Raw genomic sequence first — 26,573 nt, 5'->3', positions numbered from 1 at the left:
GAGTAGATTAGAGTAGATGGCAGTTAATGTAGTCATGAATAATAAGAGGAAGCAAGAGCTTCCACAGTTTAGCAGCCTAAGTACATCCTGGTCTTTCAGTGCCTGACATCCAAGGGGCGAGAACTAACACGCATCTCATTGGTTGCTGAAGGAGGCTGCTGTGTTATGGATGAACTTGTTAAACCTGACAACAAGATTATGAACTACCTCACCAGGTATTTTTCATCATGCTTCCAGCTCTCTATAGCTGTCAGACTAGAGTGGAGTGAGACTTAAGAGGAATAGCCAGTAGCTTCTGTTTAGTTAGGTATCATCTACTTATTATCAACGAAAAGGCTGGGGTGCCACAACTATGAATTTTAATACTGAAATTGCACAATATCAGTGTATAATGCTCTTATCCTTCTTGCTCTCTAATCTTCCTGTGACCTTAAGTCACCAGAATATTATCTTCCTTGTCATAGAATCTGACAGTTGTAATTATTATCTAGCAACTGCCAAACAGCTTTGTTCTCTGATAAGACCTCATCTGAAAAATCTGCAAATCATCTCTTGGCAGTCAAATGATTTTAGAGCTCAATCTGCCTTGACCTCAGAAATCAAAACAGAACTAAGGTTTTCTATAACAGAAATTTGAAGCTCAAAAAAATTTTCTCTATCCTTCCAAAGATTAGCATATAATTTCAGCAGGTACACACTACAGTAATTAGGCAAAGGAAAGCCAGGGAAATGTTACTGTTGTTGCCCATTGTTGCATCTATCCACTCATGCTTACTTAGGCACAGAGAGGTGGTGACAGTGATAAGGACTCTGCTGTTAGCAGACATGACAATTGGACAATATTCTTAGGGAACAGTCATGTGACAAAGATGTATGTATAAGCGTGTTTGTCATAATATTGCAGAAATATGGGAATATGCATGTCTGAAAGTAGCGGGTTGGTTAAAATGTTATATTTATCTAATGGAGTACTCTAACCATTTAAAAGGATGTTCTGAAATAGATTTATTGATATGAAAACTTGTTCATGATATATAGCAAATGTTATGATTGTATTATAAAGTAGCATATGCATTATGATTGCTTTTTTTGGCCATAACACGCAGCTTGTGGGATCTTAGTTCCCTGACCAGGGATTGAACCTAGGCCTACAGCAGTGAAAACACAGAGTCCTAATCACTGGACTACCAGGGGATTCCCATGATTGCATTTTTATAAAAATGAAACATATACATATGTATGTTACCAAAAAATATGAGAGGATATTTACTAAAGTGTAAAAAGTGATCTCTGGGTGGTGGGATTATGGGCAGTTTTTAATTTCTTCTCTGTTTTATTTTCAACCTTGTTACACTGAGCGTTTAGTTTTTATTAATTTTTAAAAATTATTCTTTTTGAAATGACTTTCCAGTCTCTTTTTTTTTATTGAAAGTTTCTCAGGAATCACAAAGAAGATTCTTAACCCAGTGACAACCAAACTCAAAGATGTACAAAGACAGTTAAAAGCACTGCTTCCTCCTGACGCTGTGTTAGTGGGTCACTCCTTAGACTTAGATCTCAGAGCACTGAAAGTGAGTATCTGATTTAGGCGTTAGTTGTTCTAGCATATGTGCCTGTTTCATTTATCTCAGATCTAAAACCTTCTATCCCCCAACCCACTTGTTTTTTCCTTTAGCATAGGATGCTACTCATTCTATTCTCTTTCCTCCTCAGATGATACATCCATATGTTATTGATACATCATTGCTTTATGTCAGAGAGCAGGGCAAAAGATTTAAGCTCAAGTTCTTAGCCAAAGCTATTTTGGGGTAGGTTTGTTTGCATATTATAATATTGTCTTGATAGACTGCACATAAGTTAGCACATTGTATCTTATTTAATGCATATTGCAAAGTTCAGCCTCTCTCTTCTCCCTCTTAGTTTGTAAACATTATTATGAATTCTGAGATCCTAATTTCAGAAATGAAAAAAACTGGGAATACAGAAATGAGTTGCATTCATAGCTGAAGGTTGATGGATAAAACTGGACAGAGAAGAGGTAGAAAAGTTACCCAAAATTTCGAAACATAACATTCTTATATTGAATGTATCCTCTTATGTACAAACACATATGTACAAAGATATTCATTACAGTAATTGTTTAAAATAGCCCTCAAAACTTCAGATATTCTACAGGACTAGTTAAATAAATTATGATTATCTATTACTGATACTTTGTTATTGAATGTTATAGATCTTTATGTGCTAATAAGGGGACCTCTAAGATGCTACTGGGAATAAAAAGGAGATGCAGAACAAGATGTGTAGATATTGAGATATTGATGTGATGCAGATTAGATTTAGATATATCTATAGCCAAAAACATATGTATTTTTTAATACTTTAAAAAACAAAGGATTTTTAAGTATATAAATAGACACTTGTATAAAATAGAAAAATTCTGGAAGATGACTTTAAAACAAAAGCTATGTCTAAGAAATGAGACAAGGGGTTGGCTGGAGAATGGACCAGAGACTTTTCATTGGGTAGCCTATAATGATATGCTTGCTATAGACAAAGCCATTCCTGATCATTCTGTACCCTCAGTACCTCTCAAGTTCTGGCACTAAGTAATAAAGGAATCTTGATTGTTGTGACTCAAATTTAATTATTAGAATGCTGAAATTCTACATGTAGCCAGAATATTTGGGATGGTTGAAAGAATCTATCATTAAAAATGCTCCCAGTTATGTCAGTTTTACCTTGACTTTCCAGGAAGGATATACAGTGTCCAGATAGGCTTGGTCATGATGCCACAGAAGATGCTAGAACAACCCTTGAATTGGCTCGGTATTTCTTCAAATATGGCCCAAAGAAGGTTAGTGTCTTTGCTTTCCTTAAAATTATGAGACTAGAACAGAGTCACAGACCACCATATCCTGCTGTTACCTTTCTTGATAAAAATGGGAGTGTAATTCAAGGTGAACCTGTATTTGAAATTAAGACCTGTATCACTGGCATGGTGTAGTGGTTAAATATGTAGTCTCTGAAGTTGGACTTACGTGTTTTTAAATAGGTCTGGCTATATGATATCTAGGGCAATTTCTCTGAACAACTTTAGTTTCTAGATCTATAAAATGGGGACACACTTCTCTGGGATATTGGTGAGGGTAAATGAGATATTATGTAGTATAAAGCTCTTAGCACAGTGCCATGAATATATTAAGCACCATAATGTGGTGTTAATCATTGTAGCTGAGGGACTTCCCTGGCAGTCCAGTGGTGACGACTCTGTGCTTCTGCTACAGGGGACACGGGTTCAGTCCCTGGTTGGGAACTAAAGATCCTGCATGCTGCTTTTAAACCACTGTAGCTGATACTAATAATTGTGATAATTATAAAAATCTACATAGATTTTTGCTCTCCTGGGGTGCGAGTGAGCATATCATTGTTTCAAAAGCAGTTCAGTGGATTAGAACAGCACATAAAAGAGGCACTGAAGAGGACATAGTTTCTGACAGACCTTGTTGTAACACATTCTAACCTATTAGATTGTCCCGTTGCATGATATTTTCTAACATGACCCCCTTATGAAATAAATATAGTCCATGTAGAATAATAAAAAGCCGGAATAGTGTTTTGTGTCATAGATATTGTAAAATATCTTATTGGGCATGTAAATAATGCCAACATTCACTGAGATCTTACTAAGTGTACTATTCTAAAATGCTTTATATACATTATCTTATCCTTATAGCAACCCTATAAGTTAACTATTGATATTTTATATATGTGATTGTTAGGAGGTTTTGAAAGGTTAGATAACTTATTGAGAATCCCACAGTTAGAGGCAGAACCAGGATTCAAAACAAGGTCTTTCAGATTCTAAAGCCTGTCTTTGCTCTATGTGAGAAATTAGCAAACCTTTTCTGTAAAGGCCAAATAGTAAATATTTTAAGCTCTACAGACTGTACAGTCTCTATCACAGCTACTCAACTTGCTGTTGGTAGTGCAAAAGCAGCCATAGCAGTATGTCAGTGAAAGGACACAGCTGTGTGCCAGTAAAATTTTATTTACAAAAAGCTGATATTGGGCTGGACTTGATCCAATGACTGGAATATGCCAACCCATGCTCTGAACCACTGCATTAGAGGTTCTAAACACTTGGTCTCAGGACCCATTTATCCTCAAAGAGCTTTTGTGTTTTTGGGTCATATATATCAACATTTACCATGTTAGAAATTAGATATGAGAAAAATTACATTTACTAATTTGTTAAAAATATTTTTAAAAACCATTACATTAACATAAAAATGTATTTTTATGGAAAAAAGCATTTTCAAAAACAATTAATGGGAAGAGCATCATTTTTTACATATTTTACAAATCTCTTTAATGTCTAGCTATTAAGCTCCTATTAAGGAGACTATTGACTTTCTCATATCTGCTTTTATGTCCAAACTGTTGTGTTATATAGTTGGAAAAGAGAGGACCTTACCCCTGAAAGGGTCTCTGGAACCCCTAGGAGTTCTCAAGCCACATTTGAGAACCATTGCATTCTATTATGCCGCCACTTGACTTCCAGGAAAAACTGCATCTCACTTGAGTTAAAAATCCAGGGACATCTGAATTAAACATGGACTTTAGTTAATAATAAGATACCAGAAAAGAATCTAAAAAAGAGTGGATATGTGTATGTGTATAAATGATTCACTTTGCTGTACAGCAGAAACTAACACAACATTGTAAATTAACTATACTCCAATAAAAAGTTTAAAGAAGGAAAAAAAAACATCAATAATGGTTCGTTAATTGTGTCAAATACATCATACTAATCTAAGATAGTAATAATAGTTGAAAATGGCAGTTGGATATATATGGGAACTCCATACTGTCTTTGTAATTTTTCTGCAAATCTAAAATGATTCTAAGTAAAAAAATTTGTATCTCTATACATCAAAACTCCCAAGTGGGCTCCCATTTTATGGAAAGAGAATAAACTAGAATACTTCTCATGATTTTTGTATTAATCCAATAGTCTTTTTTTTTTTCATGTTGCTATGAGAGCCATTCTTTTTATAATTTCCAAAAGTTGCATCTTTGCAGAGAGAAGTAAGTTTTAAGTGACTTTGGAATGAATGATGAGCCAAAATTGCCATTGCTTTTCACTTAGCCCTACTTGGCCCTTTCCCATATTCGTGCCACAACATCGGCAGCTGGTAACAGATTGCCATTCTTGGCTAAGCAGCCAGAAACCATCTGGTAGCTATTGAACCCAGCTTGGGACTGTGGCAACAGCTAAGCCACTGTCTACAGAAGCAGAGAACACCACTTGAGTAGGTTTTTCTTGGATTTAGGGGGTTTGGGTATTTTTTTGTTTGTTTTGTTTTGTTTTAGTCTCAAATACTTTGCAAGATATTAAATGATTTTACCACTTTATTTTCTTTAAGATTGCAGAACTAAATCTGGAGGCATTAGCTAGTCACCAAGAACTACAAGCAGCAGGCCTAGAGCCGAGAAGTACAGCAGAAGTAGTTCAGCAGCTAAACACAAGGTAATATTTTTCAGTTCTAAACAGTTGCAAAGACAAATGGAGTATCTGGTTTCTTATATAACAACAAAACCTGGCAATTTTTTTTTCCTCTTTTGAATTTATTGAGAAATGTTTACCAATAACATGGGTAGCATTCTTCCATTAGAAAAAACGTGGAGGGAAAAATACCACCTACTGCCCTAAATAGCATCTGTTTTTCTAATTTTCTGAATCTATTGACTGGTCTTAATTCACTTTGCAAAAAAAGTAAGATGTTGAAATACATTGAACTAAGTGGCCTTAGGGAAGGTGATAGACTAGTGAGTATTTTGATTAGAAGAGTCAGCTACAGCCTTCATGTGTTGCCCAGATTGGGGATAAAAAACACAAAAAACAGATTCAGAAGGGATTTGTCTCCACATCATAGTAAATGTATCAGATCCTTAGAATCTAGCCTGAACTTTGATAAAGAGCTTTGAGTAAATTTTTTGTTTATCCTTCCTCTCCCTAAATATAGACCAGCAATGTCCAATATGATTTCTATAATGGTGGAAATGGTCTATATCTGTGCAGTCAAATAAGGTCCACACATGTGGACCTTACAGTACATGTGACTAGTGCAATTAAGGAACTGAATTTTTATTTAATTTTAATTTAAATAACCACATGTTGCTAATGGCTACCATGTTAGACAGTGCAAGTATAGAGAAGTTACTCTTAGGTTATGGAAAATTGTTGTTCCTACCTTGATCTTTTCTCCTTCTTTACAGTGTTTTAGAATGCTTAGACTCAATGGGCCAGAAGCTCCTGTTCTTGACCCGGGAGGCAGATGCTAGTGAACTTTCTTCTTCCAAAAACTGTCAAACTATCAAGTGCCTTTCAAATAAAGAGGTGAGTGACCCAGTATCTCTTTGAAGGTTGCATTCAAAGTAGAGGGTAATGCAACCCATGCAGGTATCAAGCTTTTCTTCATTACCAACCTTGGCTACCATTAGCCAGTCTGGCTTCTGTCTCAAATTTTGTGTGGAGCACTTTTAGTCTCAGTTACCCCATAGGAGCAGAACTGTCAGCTGCCAGTGTCTGTTTCCAGACTCCAGCAGGCCTGTGGCTTTGGCCTTGCACACCACTTTGAATTTCTGTTCTTTTTTGGTTCATGGAGATGTTTATCTTAGTTTTTAGCCTGATTATATCTTTTTGGTTTTATCTTTTTGTATTTTACCTATCATTGCTGTATGTGTAAAGCAGAAGGGATGCATCAGAGCCTGAACTTATGTCATATTATTCAGAAGATCTGTATTTTTTCAGCGTTTTATTTGGAAGTAATTTCAAACTTACAGGAAACTTGCATGAATAGTGGAATATCTATATACCTTCTATCTAGATTCATCTTCTGTTAACACTCTGCCTCATTTGCTTTATTATTTGTGTGCATGCTGGGATGCTCATGCACTTTTACTCTTCCTTGCTCTCTCTTCCTCTGTCTATATGACATTTCATTTTTTAGTTTCCTTTAATCTGGAACCATTCCTCAGTCTTTCTTTGTCTCTCATGACATTGGTAATTTCATTTTGGGTCCCCTCATGATTAGATTCAGGTTATGCAGACTATCGTTTTCAGCCAGACTGTACATAAGTGATGTGTACATAAGTGATGTGTCCTCAGGGTGCCGCAACAAGAGGCATATGTTGTCCATCTGTCCCTCTCTTGTATTTATTTTGATGACCTTAACAAGATGTTGTCTGGTTTCTCCACTGTTGAGTTACTATTTTTTCCCCTTACTTTGAATAAGTAATATGTGAGGATATACTTTAACAGCAGCAGATATCCCGCTTTTCATCAAAATCCCCACCTCCTCTTATATTTAGCAAAAAACTGATGATTTTTACCCGAACCAGTTTTTACTGTGACGGTTGTACAATGATGGTTTTCCAACTCTGTATACTTCCTCCATATTTACTAGTTGTTACTCAACATTCTGTGAGCAAGAGGTCCTCCCTTTACCTTATTTGTTCATTCATTCATTCATTCTGTGTGGACTCATGGATTCCTGTTTATGTCAGTGGTTTATAATTTATGATTGTACTAAATTGTTTTGGTTTACACATTTCCCAGATTTGGTAAGTGGTAGCCCCTTCAAGCTGGCTCCTCTGTCCTTGTGACATGCACTCATAATTTTTTTGAGCATTTTCTTCCTACTGGCACAATAAGAAGGTCAGGTTCATCTTGGTATAGAAACCAAGATTTGGGTGCTGGGTGTGCATATTTTTACCAGGATGTCTTTGCTTCTAGAGCCTCAAAGCAGACAGACAGAGTTAGGAAATATATACATGTAGATAGGATGTATATACATACACACAAATATGTATGTACACACAAATACATATTTAAGAAATCAGTTGTCTATACCAGTACCTCTAATTTTAGCCTTTGCATACAGGATTTTTCATTGCTTTTCCTCATTTCATTTTTGTATCTCCCTTTATAAGTTACTTGGATTGCTTTTTTCCTCCCCTTCAGATTGGCTCTTATGCATTTAAAATACAGTTAGGTTCATTTGTTTCAATTTGCTTTTAGTTTTAGTTTTTTTCCTCTCTTCCATCATTGTTGATTTATTTTTTTTTTGGATCTATAGAACATTAACATGCTTCCAAAGGCAAAACTATACAAAAAAGTATACTAAGAGAAGTGTCATTTCTTCTCATATCTCTTTCACTCAGTCCTCCCCCCACCACCTCGTGTAAATAAATAACGTCGTTTTCTGATTTATCCTTCCTTTTTTTGTAAAGAACAGTAGACATACGTATGTTTTGTTATTTCTTTTTCTTTCTTACACAGAAAATAACATACTATATAAATAAACTCTTTTGCAGTTGGCTTTTTCCCCTTAACAGGATGTCCTGGAAATCATACCAGGACATAAGGTTCCAACTTCCCGTTTTTGCATATGGATAGCCAGTCTTCCCAGTATCGTTTTTTTCTGAAGAAACATTCATTTCACATTGAATGTTCTTGGCACCTTGTCAAAGATCATTTGACCATATACATGGAGTTTTATTTCTGAACTCTCTTTTGTTCCATTAGTCTATTTGTCTGTCTTTATGCCAGTACCACACTGTTTTGATTACTAGAGTTTTTAAATATGTTTTGAAATCAAGAAGTTTGTGTCATCTGACTTCATTCTTTTTCAGGATTATTTTGGCTATTCAGAGTCCTTTGAGATTCCTTATGAATTTTAGGATGATTTCCTTCTATTTCTGCAAAAAATGATATTGGGATTTTAATAGGGATTGCATTGAATCTATAGATTTCTTTGTATACTGTTGACAACAATAGTGTGTTCCAATCCATGAACATGGAATGTTTGCATTTATTTGTCTTTTAAAATTTTTCTCAGCATTGTTTTGTAGTTTTTAGCATATAAGTGTTTCACCTCCTTGGTTTGGTTTATTCCTATACAGTATCTTATTCTTTTCTGTTGGTATTGTATATGAGATTTTTTTCTTAATTTCCTTTTCTAATTGTTCATTGTTAGTATATAGAAACACAAATGATTTTTTGTGTGTTGATTTTGAACCTTTCAAATTTGCTTAACTCATTGAGTAGACCTAACACTGCTTTTGTTTAATCTTTAGGGTCACATGTGAACAGAGATAGCCTTTCCAATTTGGATGGCTTTTATTGCCTTTTCTTATCTAATTACTCTGGTTAGGACTCAATATTGTGTTGAATAGAGGTGACAGAAGCAGGCATCCTTGTTTCTGATAGAGAAAATTTTTCAGTCTTTCACCTTTGAGTCTGATGTTAGCTGTGGGCTTTTCATATATGGCCTTTATTATGTTGGGGTAGTTTCCTTCTATTTCTAGTTTGTTAAGTGTTTTTTATCACGGAAGACTATTGAATCTTGTCAAAATGCTTTTTCCCCATCAGTTGAATGATCATGTGGTTTTGTCTTTCATTCTGTTAATATGGTATATTACATGGTACTGTTTTCATACATTGAATAGTCCTTGCATTCCAGGAATAAATCTCACTTGGTCATGGTGTATAATACTTTTAATGTGCTGTTGAATTCAGTTTGCTAACATTCTGCTATTTAAAGTAATCACTGGATTGGAAGGACTATTTCCATTTTGTTGTTTTCTGTATATCTTATAGCTTTTTGTCCCTCCTCTCCTGTCTACTGTCTTCCTTTGAGTTTTGTTGATTTCTTTTTTGTATAGACATGCCTTGATACCCTTCCCATTTCTTTTTGTGTATGTCTATAGATATTTTCTTTGCAATTGTCATTGCAATTACATAAAACATCTTAAAGTTATAACATTCTATTTTAAACTGATAACAGCTTAATTGCATGCAAAAACTGTACTCCTATAAGCTCCACACCCCTCACCTTTATGTTGCTGATATCATAAATTGCATCTTTATGTGTTATATACCCATTTACATAGGCATATAGTTTTTTTTTCATGTTTTTGTCATTTAAGTTCTGAATAAGAATTAAAAGTGAATTTATGCACCAAAATTACATTAATACAGATTACTATGTGTTCATGTATTACCTTAATGGGAAAATTTTTCATGTTATTGTCCAGTATCCTTTCATCTTGAAGGACTCCCTTTAGCATTTCTCATAAGAGCAGGCCTAGTGATAATAAACGTCCTCAACTTTTTTTTTTCTCCTTCATTTTTGAAGCATAGTTTTGCTGGACATAGTTTTGATTGATGTTTTTTTTCTTTTAGCACTTTGAATATATCATGCCACTCTCTTCTGGCCTGCAAGGTTTCCGTTAAAAAATACTCTGATAATCTTATGAAAGCTTCCTTGTATGTGATGAGTTGCTCTTCTCTTGCTGCTCTCAAGAGTCCCTCTTTAATTTTGACTTTTAACAATTTGATTATAATGTGTCTTTGTGTGGGTCTCTTTGGATTTATCCTTCTTGGATTTCTTATTGAATTTGTAGTTCATTTCTTTCCTCAGATATGGAGGATTTTCAGCCATTATTTCTTCAAATAAGCTCTCTGCCCCTTTCTCTCATCTTCTGGGACTGCTATAATTTATATAGATGGTGTCCTCTAGATGGTGTCCCATAAGCCTCTATTGGCTTTTCTTCATTCATTTTTTTCTTTTTGCTCTAACTTATTGATTTCAAAGATCTATTTTCAGGTTTGCCTGATCAAGTCTGATGTCGAACCCCTTTAGTGACTTTTTCAATTCACTTAACATATTTTTCAGCCCCAGAATTTGTTTGGTTCTTTTTTATAGTTGCTGTCTCTTTAAGGAAATTCTCATTTTGTTCATGCATAATTTTTCTGATTTCCTTAGTTCTCTATCTTTGTTCTCTTTTAGTTCATTCTGTGTTTCTTTAGGTCAACTACCTCTCTGATTGTTGGGGCCTGGCATTGTGGAAGGGAAGACTTTCACTGATCAGCTCAGCCTGAGGTTTTTGGACCTCTCAAACCTATTTTGAGGATGTGTCTTCTCTGAGCTTGTGCAGGGGCTTTTAGTTGTCTCATATTCCCTGAGCAGCTTGTCCTTGTTTCTTCTCAGAACTTGTAATCTGTTGCTTCTCCTGACATTTGCCTTTGGAACTGCAGCTCTAATGTGCTGTGGTTTGCATCTGTTTTCAGTGGCTTCCAAACAAGGTTGCCAGTCCTATCAGTGCTCTGAGTCAAGTGAGACAGAAACTAGTCCCTCAGGCAGTGCCCAGACTAGCCATGATATTGGATGCATGGTCCACTCTTATTTCTGTCCAGAGGGAAGATCCCCAGTGTGGGAAGTTTCCTCTGTGTTGAACCCTGTTAGCTCAGATAGGGCAGGGACAGATGGGTACACAAAACTGCATATTTTCCTTTCCCTTTTGCTGGAATCTCTTCTCATTGTGTTGCTGTTGTTGTTGTTGGGTCTGGGTGCTGTAGCTCCTTTTTTTTTTTTTTTCTTTTTAATATTTATTTATTGGCTGTGTTGGCTCTTCATTGGCACATGGGCTATCTCTAGTTGCAGCGAGCAGGGGCTACTCTTCATTGTGGTGCACGGGCTTCTCATTTTGGTGGCTTCTCCTGTTGTGAAGCACGGGCTCTAGGCACGCAGGCTTCAGTAGTTGTGCCACACAGGCTCAATAGTTGTGGCACACAGGCTTAGTTGCTCTGCAGCATGTGGGATCTTCCTGGAGCAGGGATTGAACCCATGTCCCCTGCATTGGCAGGAGGGTTCTTAACCACTGTGCCACCTAGGAAGTCTCAGCGTGCTGTAGCTTCTCAACTGGTCTCTAGATTTCTTTCAAAGGTATTTTGGACTATATAGTGTTAACTCGGTGTCTGTGGAAAACTGACGGCCTATAGCTTCCTTGTACTCTATCTTGCTGCTGTCATGCTCTTTTTTTTCTTTCCTTAAAGTATTGGGGGTTTTTTGAAAAAGATGTGCTGGGAAAAATAAGAAGTTTATAAGGCTCTTGGGAGGGATTGGTATTTGTTTTATTTGTCTTTTTTTCTGCAGGATCGTTAATTTCCCTCCTGATTTCTTTATTTCCTTCTTTTCCTTCACTCAGTGTCTCCAACAGGGTGTTGCATCTTCTCTGTATATCTGATTCTTCCCCAGAAGCACTGCCTCTCGAGGCTGTCAAGTCTCTTCCTTGTAGTTAAGTGTTTGAACTATCAAAGTTGTGAGCTGTGTTCATTATCTTGGCATTTTGTTGTACTTTCTTTCTGGGGCTGATTTTGTTTGTTTCATCTAAGTCTTCAATGCCCCTTGATTTTTTTCCCCCCAGAGTCTCTTGCACCTCTTCTCCCTCTCTTTATTCACAAGCTTGCAGAATTTAACTTGTTTCTTGACTTACAGGTAATTTGAGGATTATAGTAGTCCACTTCTTAGTAATGCTAAATATCTGGGTCATATGTGATTCTGTTTATTCTCTTTCCTGATTATATGATTTTTCTACAAGGCTGTGTGGTGTCACCATTTTCTTTTGGACCTTGAAGTCAGCCTTATATTGTTTTTGTTTTTGTTTTAATATACAATAAACTGCATATATTCAGAGTGTACAATTTGGTATCCCAGTCTCCCAATTCATTCCTCCCCAACCCTCCCTGCTTTCCCCACTTGGTGTCCATATGTTTGTTCTCTACATCTTTGTCTCATTTCTGCCTTGCAAAACGGTTGATTTGTACCATTTTTCTATATTCCGCATATCATATTGCTTTTTAACATGGGTAAAAAGACAACCATTGTTTATATTACTGTGGCTCACCTCCATGAGCCACAGTAGACTACTAGGTTCCTGCCTCATCCTGGCTGTGTTATTTTTTGCAGGTTCTTGAACAGGCTAGAGTGGAAATCCCCCTGTTTCCCTTCAGCATCGTGCAGTTCTCTTTTGAACCCTTTTCACCCAGCCTCACTGAGGAGATGAACAAAAGGGTAAGTGAATGGGTTCTGCTAGATGATTTATTTGATGACTTATTGTAATCTCCCTCCATTAAGGAAAGTAATACATACTTTATTAAGTTTACCATATATTTCTCTAAATTTTTTCTATGTGCAATTTATTACCATTTGCATTTTTATAAAAATGGGAATCAGACTATATACTGTTTTGCAACTTTATTTTTTCCTCTAACAGCATGTCGTATACATCTGTTCATAACACTATATAATCTTATTTCCCTTGTGCTGCATAGTTTTCCATTATATGATATATCTATTATTTTCAGCATTTGCACTTTATAAATTTTTGCTATTCCAAATAATGATGCAGTGGAATCACTGTATACAAATCCTTGTACATTTGGCAAGTGTTTGTGTTAAGAAATTCCTTGGCAGGAATTATCCCATGTTTTGATTTCATGATTTCTTTAGATTTGACTTAATTCTCTTTTGAAATTCACCTCCTCACTGTATTCTGTTGTTTTTCTTATAGATGAGGATCAAGTGGGCAGAGATGTCAACTGTCTATGCTGGGCCATTTAGCAAAAATTGTAACCTTAGGGCTCTGAAGAGGCTGTTTAAGAGTTTTGGTCCAGTCCAGTCAATGAGTCTTATTCTTGAAACCCATCAGGTAATGAGACAAGAAAACTTGGATTTTGACCTTCTAATCTAGTGTGGGAAATGCAGATGCCTTCTAGGGCCATTCAAATATTAGTGATTTGAGCTTGACTCGCACCAACTAGAGTGGGAGACATACTCTGTCTCATGGGAACATTGTTGACCCACAAGAATGTGTGCCCAGTATTTCCAGATCTGATTTTTGTTTTGTTTTGTTTTGAGAATCAGGAAATCTGCCAATTTTCATATTGTTGGCTTCAATTTTCTTAAATATCATGTAGGCCAGACAAAAAATATGTCATCTGGTTTAATGTAGCTTATGGGCTTCCTGCTTGTGACTTCAACTTTAAATGGTAAAATGCCCTTTCAAAAAGAGCAGTAGTTTCCATGTGTTGGGAAGTCTGTAGGGCTTAAATCCAAAGTAGGCTCATAGCTGGGTTAAGATACCAGAGGAGCAGGGCTTTTTTGTTGTTGTTGTTGTTAGCTCTCCGATCTCTTAGAGTAAGTTTTTGTTTATTAGTTTGTTATTTACATAAAAACCCAATAGTTTAATTACTTTTACTTTTTAAGAAATAATATTTGTATATGGTTAAAAAAATTCATACTTTTTAAAGGACGTAATGAGTAAGCCTCTATCTTCATGGTCGTAGTAGGAAGTCAGATTAAAACTAAAGTTACTATATGAAGCAATAACAACATTACATAGAGACAGGAAGCCATGAAAAGAGTTGAAAATAAAAACTTATAAGAGAATATCTGTAGAGTGATATACAATAACTGGGAACAATGAAGGCCTCTAGGCAGAGAGGAACTAGGTGACTGGGAATGGGTTGGGGGAGACTTTTCACTGTAAATTTTTTCACCTTTAGAATTCCGACATAGGCAGCTATTAATCTGGTGCATTAAACTATTGTGTAAATAGCTATTTAATATAACTAATAACTGTTAAGTTTAGAAACTATTAAAGTGAAGCAAAAATTAAAGTCTCCAAAGTGATCTAAGAGCAGAATCGTAGATGTTTAAATGTGCTTTCCCCAAATCTTTTATTGTCTTTCCTACATCTAAAAATAGAAATAAAAAGATCATCCCTGGGAAGATAGATTGAGGGATGGGAAGGGTATGTCAAGGGACTGTAACTCCTTCCTTTAAGTCTTGTCTTTTTTTTTTCTTTCTTTTTGTAAAGTATACATAAAATTTGCCTTTTTAACCATTTTAAAGTATAGTTCAGTGTTATTAAGTACATTCTCTCAAGAACTTTTTCATCATCCCATACTGAAACTCTGTGCCCATTAACTCCCCAGTCCCGTTTCCCCCAGACCTATTAACTACTGTTATATTTCCTGTCTTATAAATTTGACTACTCTGTGTATAGCATGTAAATGGAATCCTACAACATTTGTCTTTTTGTGTCTGGCTTATTTCACGTAGCATAATGTCTTTGGGGTTCACCCATGATGTAGTGTGTATCAGAATTTCATTTCTTTTCAAGGTTGAATTATATTCTATTGTATGATTATACCTCATTTTGTTTATTCATTCATCCATCAATGAACATTTGGATTGTTTCCACCTTTTAGCCATTCTGAATAATGCTACTGTGAAATGAACATGGATGTACAAGTATCTGCTTGAGTCCCTATTTTCAGTTGTTTTGGGTGATATACACAAAAGTGGAATTTCTGGGTTAAATGATAATTCTATTTCATTTTTTGAGGAACTGCCATCCTGTTTTCTACAGCAGCTGCACCATTTTTCGTCCCCACCTGCAATGCCAAGGGTTCCAACTTCTCCATATTCCAGCTGACATTTGTTTTTTTGTTTGTTTTGTTTGTTTTTGGATGTGCCCCATGTGGGATCATAATTCCCTGAGTAGGGAATGAACCTGTGCCCTCTGCATTGGAAGCTTGGAGTCCTAACCACGGGACCACCAGGGAATTTCCATGACATTTGGTTTTGTTGTTGTTTTGGTTTGGGGGGCATTTTTTGTTTTAATGGTAGCCGTCCTAATGGATGTGAAGTAGTATCTAATGGTTTTGACTTGTATCTCCCTAATGAGTAATGATGCCGAGCATCTCAATAAGCATGTATGCTTATTGGCCATTTGTATATCTTCTTTGCAGAAATGTCTATTCAAGTTCTTTGCCTATTTTTTAATTGGGTTCTTTGATTTTTATTGTTGTTGAGTTTTAGGTGTTCTCTATATATTTTAGATATGAATCCTTCAGTAGATATGTGATTTGCAAATATTTTCTCCCATTCTTTCTGCTGCCTTTTGACATTGTTGATGGTTGTTCTTTGATGCACTTTTTAATTTTGATAAAGTTTAACTTATTTTTTTTTTGTTGCCTGTGCCTTTGGTGTCATATTCAGGAAATCATTGCCAAGTCCAATAAAATGAAACTTTTCCATAGGAGCACTTTAATCTCCATGATGATGCTATGGCTCAGATCATCATGTAGGTTTAGCAACTCTGTGTTAATCAAGTAGAAAAGCAGTCAACTTGAAGATGCAAATCTAGTGGAAGAACCTACCCTCCCCAAGCTTGTAGGAAAGCCGCTTGTCTAAAATTAAGCTCATATGACAAATGGGAATCTCTACCTGTAACTTGCAGTGATAACTCTAGTGATTAATAATAAATAGTATGAAAAGCAAATTGAGTAGTAAAGAATTTGTTAGTGCTTTCCCCATAGTACGCAGGGAGAGAAGGCTGCAATTTTAAGTGACAAATTAAGATTATTTTCTGAGAAACCAGGTCCTGAACCATGGTGATTCCACTTAAAATTGATAGTCTGCAATCACTGTCTACCCAGCACAGCAAAGACATCCATTCTGGTGGCCCTGGCCACTATAGTTTAGGTGGACCCAGTTCCCAGCCCCTTCTCTGGCAGTTTGAGCCTGGGAAAACAAAAGTAAGGAAATCTTGGTTTTTCTGCAGCCACATCTCTGTATACAATACGAAGTCCTGGAAGCTGCCCAGCTGGCCATAGAGTCTTTGAATGGCACCCTGGTAGAAGGTACCTGCATCAAGGTAAGGTTGCCAGAGAAAGCATGAAGTAGTACCCTTCACTCAACCCTATACTTTCAGTACCTGTATTTACCCAAGCCTGTTATTTACAGCACTAAGATATATAACAGCTTAGACAAGCACCCTCAAGAGGCTTAGGCAGAAGATTTTCTGTTATGGAAAGTCTTCAGCCAAGCCTGGCTTTCTTACAGTGGTGACCTAAGACATAATAGCTTTCATTTTTGTCAAAATCAGCCTGGGCTACATTGACTTCTTCCTTGTACTCTTTACCACTACTTAGACCCCAAATGGTTTATTCAGGGTGGTTTTTTTGTGGTTGCCCTTTAGCTTTCAGGGGAATCAAATGGTATTTTGATGTTCCTTATGCAATTAAACAGAATTTCATTGGCACAGAAAGCAGAGAACTGATTTCCCTTGCAGGTGGTGGGGGAGAGAATAAAAGGGAAGAGAGAGTATTATTTACTCAAAAATATTTACATTTTGTATTTATTTATCTATTAAGTTTTTACCATAGTCCTTTGGAGCAGTTATCACTAGCCATCTTGTATAGATAAGGAAACTGCAGAATTAAGCTACCTGCTAGCATGTAATAGGCTTGGGGTTTGAAGTGATGACTTTTCTACCACTAATGCCATATTTCCTTGGGTTAGGTGCAAAGGCCTGTGACAGAGCTCACCCTTGATTGTAACACCCTTGTGAATGAGCTGGAAGGAGATTCTGAGAACCGAGGTACTATATACCTGTCTGGAGTGAGCGAAACCTTCAAAGAACACCTGTTGCAACAGTCCAGCCTCTTCCTGGGCCTGGAAGCTGTGATCTTGCCTAAAGATCTTAAAAGTGGAAAGCAGAAAAAATACTGTTTCTTGAGTAAGTCTATGCCACCGAATATAGCCTTGGGGAAGGAGATTAGAGATGGTGATGACATGAGGTCAGAGAAAGGAAATGTTCACCCAATAAGCCCTTCTGGGCTGGAGCAGCTCAGCATCTCTTGATTTTGTCCTTCTCCCTTGGCTCTGGTTGGGCTACATCTTGGATGGTGATCAGTTTTGTTTTTGTTTTGGTCCTTAGTAACAGAAGGGGGTATTCTTGTTTTCAGGATTTAAAACTTTTGGCAGTGCCCAGAGGGCCCTCGACACTCTCACAGGCAAGGACTGGAAGCTGAAAGGCAGGCATGCCTTAACCCCCTGGCACCTCCATTCATGGCTCAGGGGCTTACCTCCGGAATCAAGAAGGCCCCCAGGGCTTCGTGTCCTACCTCCCCCCTTGGAGCAGGAGGCCTTGCAGGTGAGTGAGTTAATGAATGTATCCTGGAGCTAGAGGGGAGGGGTAGGTTTGCTGGCCCTGGGGGTTAGCCTTCTGATGTTTATGGAAATTAGTCACAAGAGTGATGCTTAAGTGACACTTAAGGCTTCAATCTTTTGTTCCTGCCCTGAGACAAGTCTTAATTCACTCTCCAGCATCTTCCAGCCCTGGACACACCTTTCTTTCTCCAGGATCTCTCATACTTTTGCCCCCTCCAAACTTTCTAAAATCAGGTTTTCCAGCTGGCTCTTGAGGAGCTTATACAGGAAGTTAGAGAGCTGGACAAGTCTTTAGTGATCTAGGGTTTCCTGAAGTATAGTACATACATATACAGATGACTTTTGGTGGTCATAGATGGGCCTCTTTTTTTCACTTTTATTGTTATGAAGTTGTTTTTCTAACATTCATTAAAGTATACAACCACCACATTGAACCTGTGATTTCATGGATAGTATTACTTAGATGAAAGAGGAAATTGACTCACTTTAAAGAAAACCATTAGGGAATATACAACAGAAGGGTGAAGATAGAAGGTGAATGGCTTAAGTTCGGGAAACCCTGCCCTAGTCTAATGTCTCACACTTAGCAGATGAGAAGTAGAGACTAGAGCTGGTGAGTGACTTGCCCAGGTCACAAAGATACTTAATGGCAGAGGCCAGACTATAGTTCTCCTTAGTGATTTGGTTCCCCTGACTCAGGGCCCTAAACTGACTTTGAGGCCTGGGGATGCTGGGGTGGACAGGGAACCCTGCAGTATAGACTCTGGCTTCAGACTTGAGGATTTGTAGAGAGCCTTTCCTGAGAGCTGAGGAGGAATGTTGCAGTCCCTCCAAAAGTGAGCAGTGGGTACTCTGACTGAATGTCAATATCTGGCTTTGATCCTAGATGCTGAAGGTAGACCACCCAAAGATAGCAGCCTGGCGCTGGGGCCGGAAGATAGGAAAGCTCTACCACAGCCTGTGCTCAGGCACCCTCTGCCTCATCCTGCTGCCAGGAACCAAGAGGTAAGGACTGAAGGGTTATCCCTTCATGATTCTGACATCTGGACTTAAGTTTTTCTTGGAGAAGGGCCTTTTCTTGACATCCAGGCAACAAATGAAAACTGAAATGAATCATCTCTTAACTCTCACAGTTCTAAGAGATAGGTATTGTATTCCCATTTTACACATATTTGCTTTTCCATAGCTACACTTAGTGGTCCCTCAAGGAGACAGCGCATCCCAGTTTAAAGGCAGAGGTCTTAAGGTCCTGCAGCCTCTCTGGAACAAGAGGCACTTGAGTGAAAATGGTTAAGAAGTTCTAGGGTAAGGCCCAGGCTTAAATGTGACCAGAACCTACCTTTCCCACATTATCAGGAGTGTGTTCCTGCCTTCCCTGCCCTTTTCCCCTTTACCTCTTCTATTAACTTTTAAGAGATAGGGTCTGTTTTGCTGATTCTAAGCCTGAGGAATACTGGAGCAGGACTCTGGGTCCAGTCCCAGCTGTATCACCTGTATTCTCTGATGAGTAGTGGCCAAGCCACTTTCCCACTGTGGCTCTCAATTTCCCTTTGGTAAAATGAGGGATTTGGAGTAAATCAGTAATTTTCAAATGCTTTGAAACTATAAAACCCTTTCTTTAAAAGAAAAATTGATGTTAAATCTTTACTGAGGCATAAAGATGAGCAGTTCTAAAGTAGGTGAGTAGGTATATGAATGAATGTGTATGTTGGGGGAGGAGAAAGAAGGAAAGAGGACTTTTTTGGAAAAAAGCAGTTTGAAAATCACTGGATTGTATTATTTCTAAAAAGTCTGTTAAAATTCTGACATTCTAGGATTCTTTCACAGGCCCAAGGTCCCAGGTGGCAAAACATGAATGCCTCAGGCCTTGAAGCTTGGATCAGGAGTTAATTTCCTGTCATAAAATTCTTGTAACACGTATTAGGGCCACTAGTGAAACAGGCTACCTGCTGGGCAGTTTGAGAGAATTACTGTCTCTGAGAAACAGAAATAAGTACTAGGTGTTTACAGCAAAAGAAGGAAAAAAATTCTTAGACTTTAAACAGGCTTATGGGTAGACTTAACGGGAAGAGGTTAAAAAGTGACCAAAAATTGCCAGAGCGAAAAAAAAAGAAAGCTTTTGGGTTAAGAGTTTGGACTCTGAGGGATGAACTTGCCTAGACAAAACTTCTCAGAGCCAGTATATGGAGGTAGGAGTAAAATGGGGACGTCTTCACGTACCAAGTGGATATAGGAAAACTAAGCCAAGAGACGGCCAAAGCTTTCTTCTTCCGGAAGTAGCTGGGATGTTCTCAGGGGATGAGGGCTTAGAGGAGGGAGCATTGGGTCAGGGAGCAAAAAGGCTTAGGTTCTGACTGAGGCAAAGGTCCTAAGGAATATTTGGCAAGTCAGGAGAAAAGTCTGGAAACAGCAAATCCTGTAGTAACAAAACTTGATATTACTCCTTTGTTTTAAAAGTTACACTCTGATTAATGTAGTCATAATGATCAAACCCAGCAGCCGGAGCAAGTATTTCCCCAGACTATAAGCATGCTGTGTTGACTGACTTCTCTGGGCCTCATCTATGTGGCTGTCTCCATGATGCCAGCAGATAACACTTGAGAAAGGGTAAAAGTGGCTCAGGAAGAAGGAGTAGCAAGGAGAGTAGGTTTTCTTGTGCTGGGAGCCTGACTCAGCTCTTAATGCTTATACTTCTGGCGACTGCTAAAATTAATATTGAAAATGTTAATAATTGCTGTAACTCATCAGACCCTTAGTAAGTGTCAACTATCGCTAATCAGTTTTATATGCAGCTTTGGTTAAGGTTGTTGAATATCCATTTAACAAAATGAGAAAAAGGCTCAGGTTAAGCAACTTGCCTTAGCCCAGACAGCTAGTAAGTGCACAATTAATATCTGAATTCTGATGGTGTCTAATTCCAGAGCCACTCTGCAGCACTCAAAGCTCCAGTCCTCCATAGCCAAAAGGCCCGTGGCTTGTCCTGTGGCTTGTTAGCTTAAGTTCAGACATCAGGTAGAGACAGATTCTGTATTTGTCTTTGCTCATTTCTGCCTCCTTTGCCTTTGGCTTGGAGCCCTCTAACCCAATTCCATGAATACTCATTACAGAGTGGCAGGGAATATGTACCGGGTGACTCCTAAATTCTAAGCCCTGTGCTGAGTTGTTTACAACATATGTTATTAGAAGTCAACGTTTTGTAAAGTTTTTCAAACAGTGCCTGGCACATGATAGGTGCTACAAAAGTGTTTTAAGTAACAAATAAAATTCTAATAGCAGTTTAAAAGGATTCGGATAACAGACTGTCATTATTATCCTGGTTTTGTCATTTAATGGTTGTATGACTTGAGCAAGTTATATAATGCCTATAAGCCTGTTTCTTTATTTGAAAAGTGGACATAACAATTGTATCTACATCAGTACCTACATAAGGTACGTGAGCTGTTTGGAGGATTAAATGAGAAAACATACAAAGTCTTTACTGCTTGACAGGCAGTAAGTGCTCCATATATGTTAACATGTTAGCTGTTATTGTCTGTAGTCCTCACAAAAGCCCTGTGAGATAGTAATTTAAATATTTAATATTTCTTTATAATTGAAGAAATTGTCTTAGTTTGAGATCATTCACCCTTAGTTGAGATGTGGCTCACATCTGTTTTGATTCTAGGCATCTGGGACTAGCCGATATTCTTTCTGTTGAACCATTTTCAGCAGGCAGCTTTCCATAAGCTGTCTGTCTGCCTGCCCCCTGCCCCGTGGCACATAGACATATCAAAAAAAAACCACCTTTCTCCTCTACCTTAGTTCATAACCATTCATTCAACCCTGTCGACAAAACTATCTTTACTCCTTGTCTGTCTGTTGCAGCACTCATGGATCACTCTGTGGCCTGGGACTGATGGGAGTAAAAGAAGAGGAAAGCACCACCCCAAACATGTTTTTGTGAGTCTGCCCACCATTTTCCATGTGCCATTTCTTAATCCCTCATGGGCAATGGCAGAAAATGGTAAGGCTGCAGGCACTCCAGAGGCTGCCAGAGCTCTCTATGTAGCAGACAGTTTGTGGAAACATTGTACCAGCTTAAGGACTCCAGTCCATTTATATGGCATATATAAATTTTCAATAAATGCCTAAAATTAAACATTCCTTATCTTAAGGTGAGGGGAGGAAACCAGTTTGTATTTTCTTTGTGTTGGTGGGTTTATACACAGGTATTGTAGCAGGTGCTCATTTCATGTAGCGCTCCTATTAAATGGTATACTGTATATAGGTAAGGAAACCAGGAGGAGTGACTTCTCTGTGGAGAAAACCCAGCCATTATGTATTGTCAAAGTTGTAACATCTGTGAAGCAAATTTCTATAAGGCAAACTGTTTTCTATTGATGGCTGTTGTAAAATTGAAGGAAAAAGGCTGACTGAAAATCTGGCAGGTCCACCAGAGGAAAGTTGAAGACTTTGTAGCTTTTAACCAACCCAGGAATCCCCCTTTCAATTCATTTAGGAATGCTTCCTGCCTTTCAGAGTGAGACTGCAGTGTTACCCTTTACCAATAGATGCCTCCATCACACCAGAGCTCCCCCGTAGAAGCTTTAATTTTAGTAAAAGCCTTTGCTTTTTTTTTTTTTTTTTTTTCAAGTCAACTCTCAAATTGTCAACATTCTGTCTTGGAAAGGACATGGGCATAGGCACACACAGTTCCAAAACTGAGAGGAATATTAGCTGCCCTCCAGAAAAGAACTAATGGGTAATATGCAGTATGTGTCATTCCAAAAAACCTTTAAATCACTCCCTACACTGGGACTCCACAATTCCACTCCAAGAGTATTATCCTACAGTAATAAGATACTTTTCTCAAAACCATGTATGGAGGAGAGATGCCATAGGGTTATTCAATGGAATTGTAGGTAGCTGTTTTTAAAAATTATGTGTGCACACGTGTGTGTGTGTGTGTGTGTAAGTAAAATCTCTAGTGAAAGAGATCTACAATAAGCAGCAGTAGACCTCTGGATCCAGACTGCCAGACTCTGAATTCCAGCTTTCCTAATTTTCAGTTTTGTAAACTTGAATTACTATAAATTATTTAACATCTCTGTGCTTGGTACATAATAATGGTATGCATCTTATAGGAATGTTGTGAAGATGAGATTGTGCATTTATAGTATAGGTTGTATAAAGCATGGAGAGTTACAGAATAGTATCGTTTGAGTAGAAAAAACTACACAAAGATATGTTTAGGCTTGGAACAAAACCTGGAAGGCTATATGCCAAAATATGAACAGTATCTCTGGCTAGTGGGATTGGCAGGTTTGATTTTACCAAATGCTTTTTTGTATGTAGGCTAGTTTTTTTTTTTTTAAATCAGCATATATTACTTTTATAACTAGGAAAAAATATTAAAATTAACTCTCAAGGTTGGGCATTTGAGGCAGTGTTTAATCCTTTAAATGCAACTTGTCTGGAAGTTGGGAACCAGGAGCCAGAACTGAAGAGCTTGATTTTTGGATTGAGGTACTGCGACTTGAAGTTCCCTTGTAAAGAGTAAAGTTCCCCAGGTGTACTGCTCACCTCAGCCGCAAGGCCTTCAGAACATCTTGAAACACTGTTGCTGGATTCTTTCCCACTGCAGCTGAGCTCCAAAGCTGTGGGAGCTTAGCTTCTGGTTTACCTCTTGAGACCCCAGTCCTGAGACACAAAATAAGTGTCTGCCTAGGTTGGCACTTCAGGCTTTGCTCCTGGGCCAGTCACTTAACCTTGTTGGAGTCTATCTCCACAGCTGTATAAAATGAGGATGTATCTACTTTTAAGAATTATTATGAATATTCAGAGATTCAGTTTGTGGAAACTGACCAAATAGTGGGATATGTATGAAATATTTTCCCTCTCTGAACCTCAGTTTCCTCATTTCATTTTATTTTGGCCACGCCACTCGGCTTGCCAGTTCCCCGAACAGGGATTGAACCCAGGCTACAGCAGTGAAGGCACGGATTCCTAACCACTAGACCACTAGGGAACTCCCTCAGTTTCCCCATTTTAAATATGGCAACATTAGTACCTACTTCATAAGGTTGTTAGGAGAATTGAATCAGGGAAAGGCTACATTTTATTGAGGATCATCTTTCAACTGCAGAATCACAGAGCAGATGAAGGCTCCCTGTGCCAAGAGCACTCACTCCCTTTGCTCCTAGAACAGCCAAGGCCATTCCTTTTCCTGGATGGGTGGGGGTGGAAGATTCCCCATGGGCCCCCAACTCTAGAACTCTGCAGAGATAGGCCTGGACCATAAGGTCTCTGAGGCCCCAGTCTGCACACACTGTTGTTTCAGCTGATGCTCCCACCTTTTGGAAGCCAAAGCTGCCAACTTGGCCTCTTGCAAAACACACATTCCATTCATAAGTGCGTTTGTGCATTTTTCCTCCCACACCCTTCTAGGCAGCCAATGCAGAGCTGCCAAGGCAGCTGCAGAAGCCGCTTCTCATTTGGGGGGAAAAAGCAGCTCGAAGGGTTTTCACAGAACACTTGGTTTAGGCTTTGAACATACTACTCCCCAGCTTTTTGGCTGCCTCATCCATAGTGGGGTTGTTTAGTAGGACATTCTGCCATGTCGCTTTCATTTCCTTTTGTCCCCCTTTTTGTAAATTTTCTTCCCTATTATAAAGGAAATCCATTAATGGAAACCTGAAAATCCAGGAAAGTTAAAATCATTTCTAATCCCATCACTCAGAGTCAATGACTGCCACTATTTTACGATCTTCTATCATACTTTTTCCACTATTCAAAAAGTTTTTAATAGCTGCATAATATTCCAACATGTTGATGTGTGCCATAATTTCTAAAACAGTCCCATATGGTTGGCACTGAAGTTGTTCCCAAATGATGCTGCCAGTCATATCCTTTCACATTCATCTTTGACAGATAATTATTTCTTGAGGAGAAATTTCTAGAAGTGAAATTATTGGGCTAACAAGTATGAACAGTGAAGGTTTTTTAAATTCCAGTAAAGTTTTTACCTTGGGTTTGCTAGCATCGATTTGTTTTACATCTTCATCAATTTAATAAAGTTTTTCATTATAGGTTTAATTCCTGTTTATTTAAATACTTTAGGTTGTCACCTGCTGTTTTTTCCTGAAGCTTCTGGCCAATTGTTTTTCTTCAGAGTTGTCCATATCCTTTGCCCATGTTTCTGTTGTCTGTTCCATAATGAATTTTCCATTGTGGATTTTAAGGTCCCTTTACACATTAAGTATAGTGTCCATTTGCCAATTATTGCAAAAACATTTCTAGTTTAAGGCAGTAAGTTTTAGAAGTTTGTTCTTGTCTTTCATGGTTTTTTCTGTTTGTTTTTATGCTTAAGAAGTCTTGACTGAGTCAGAGACCAATTTAATACCCATTGATAGTGTATATTATATACATATATTTTTTAATGATTTAATTTTTTACACATATACCTTTATTCCTCCTGGAATTTATTTTGGCTTATGTAAATTCCCCCAAATATTTAGATTTTATCCAATTATCTATCTATCTTTACTTACCCAGTAAAGGAGGCTGCTTTATTATTTAAGTCCATGTGTACAAGAGCCTTGTGTCTGTCTTCTTCTGTCTTATCTTACACTAATACTAAATTATTTTATAGCTCTATATTGTAATATACTAGCAATTTCAGCAGCACCACCCCAGATGAACACAGGCCCATAGAGTCCTCATCAGCATGGATTTCAAAACACCATGTAAAAACCAAACCAAACAAAAACACTATGTAGAGTTAGATGCTCCGCTGCTAACTGCACTACTGCCTTATTCCACTAGGACTTTCTCAGCACCCCTAAGGTAAGAAGAAAATCAAGGTTGGAACATTACATAGGAAGAATGTTAAACCCACATAAGAGCCTTATGGATTTCATAAGGCAGGGCATCCTCGGAAGTCACAGCAAAGGAAAGGAAGTGGGAGAGGTTAGGCTGGCTCCCTTGCCTCAACTTCCCAGGCAGACTAACCCTTTAGGACCTATGTCAAAATCCAGAGCTAGAGAATGACTTCCAGAGCTAACCCAGCCATGTGCTTTGGCAGCTGGATTTGAGAGGAAGGAAGAGGCCAGTGCTGAGGTGACCACTGTACGCCTCTGAATCCTCAGCACTACCTTCGGGATACCATTCTGCACACTGTTAAGTTTATCTGATAATAGTGTGGATTAGTTGCTTATCCTTCATCTAGTCAGAAATTGGATTTTAGCCATACAGCACCATGATAACACTTTGAATAGCTCCACGTTCTATACAAGCACCCAAATCAGTCATCTTCACTTTATTATTCCCCACACCTCTATTTGTAAGGCCCTGGCTGGGCTCAATAACTCAGAGCCAAAGAAGACACAAGCCCAAGAGCCAACTGGGAAAGTAAGAACATGTTTTGGAGGTATACTTTATTAAGTGAGGAAGAAGTCACCCCCTAGATTTCCTTCCAGCTTCCATCTGATGCTGACCTTGGTAATAAGGGAAGAAGAGAAAAGAAAAATTCCAGTTCTTTAAGGAAACCTTATAACCCTCTCCTAGCTAGAAAGAGGAGGTAGGCAGGACTCCTAAGCCCTTTCCAACTGAAAAGAAAAATAAAAGCACATCTCATGCCACCTCTGTACTTAATTTTAGGAGATACCTATGAGACTGGCTGGGAATCTTTGAGAAGGCCACTAGGGCCTCCATCAAAGGCCC

General features: G+C 38.0%; 1 protein-coding gene across 4 annotated transcripts in view; it reads left to right on the top strand.

Moving 5' to 3' along the window:
* Window positions 1–23,250, top strand: part of REXO5 (RNA exonuclease 5) — a 37,689-nt gene extending 14,439 nt beyond the window's left edge. For 2 of the 4 annotated variants that reach the window (XM_057695543.1, XM_057695540.1), the window contains exons 8-20: window positions 100–215; window positions 1,433–1,571; window positions 1,714–1,808; window positions 2,755–2,857; window positions 5,430–5,533; window positions 6,283–6,403; window positions 12,819–12,923; window positions 13,423–13,560; window positions 16,483–16,575; window positions 17,223–17,439; window positions 17,669–17,856; window positions 18,760–18,878; window positions 21,738–23,250. In XM_057695543.1, the coding sequence (XP_057551526.1) occupies window positions 100–215; window positions 1,433–1,571; window positions 1,714–1,808; window positions 2,755–2,857; window positions 5,430–5,533; window positions 6,283–6,403; window positions 12,819–12,923; window positions 13,423–13,560; window positions 16,483–16,575; window positions 17,223–17,439; window positions 17,669–17,856; window positions 18,760–18,878; window positions 21,738–21,816 (1,617 nt within the window). In that variant the 3' untranslated portion in view covers window positions 21,817–23,250. The remainder of the gene's footprint in view (window positions 1–99; window positions 216–1,432; window positions 1,572–1,713; window positions 1,809–2,754; window positions 2,858–5,429; window positions 5,534–6,282; window positions 6,404–12,818; window positions 12,924–13,422; window positions 13,561–16,482; window positions 16,576–17,222; window positions 17,440–17,668; window positions 17,857–18,759; window positions 18,879–21,737) is intronic. The other 2 variants (XM_057695542.1, XM_057695541.1) reach the window with 1 other exon arrangement.
* Window positions 23,251–26,573: the final 3,323 nt, after the last annotated feature.

This window comes from Hippopotamus amphibius, chromosome 9 (assembly GCF_030028045.1).
Source record: "Hippopotamus amphibius kiboko isolate mHipAmp2 chromosome 9, mHipAmp2.hap2, whole genome shotgun sequence".
NCBI classification, from domain to species: Eukaryota; Metazoa; Chordata; class Mammalia; order Artiodactyla; family Hippopotamidae; genus Hippopotamus; species Hippopotamus amphibius.
The sequence above is the reverse complement of the archived record's forward strand: the minus strand, read 5'-3'. Positions and strand labels throughout refer to the sequence as shown.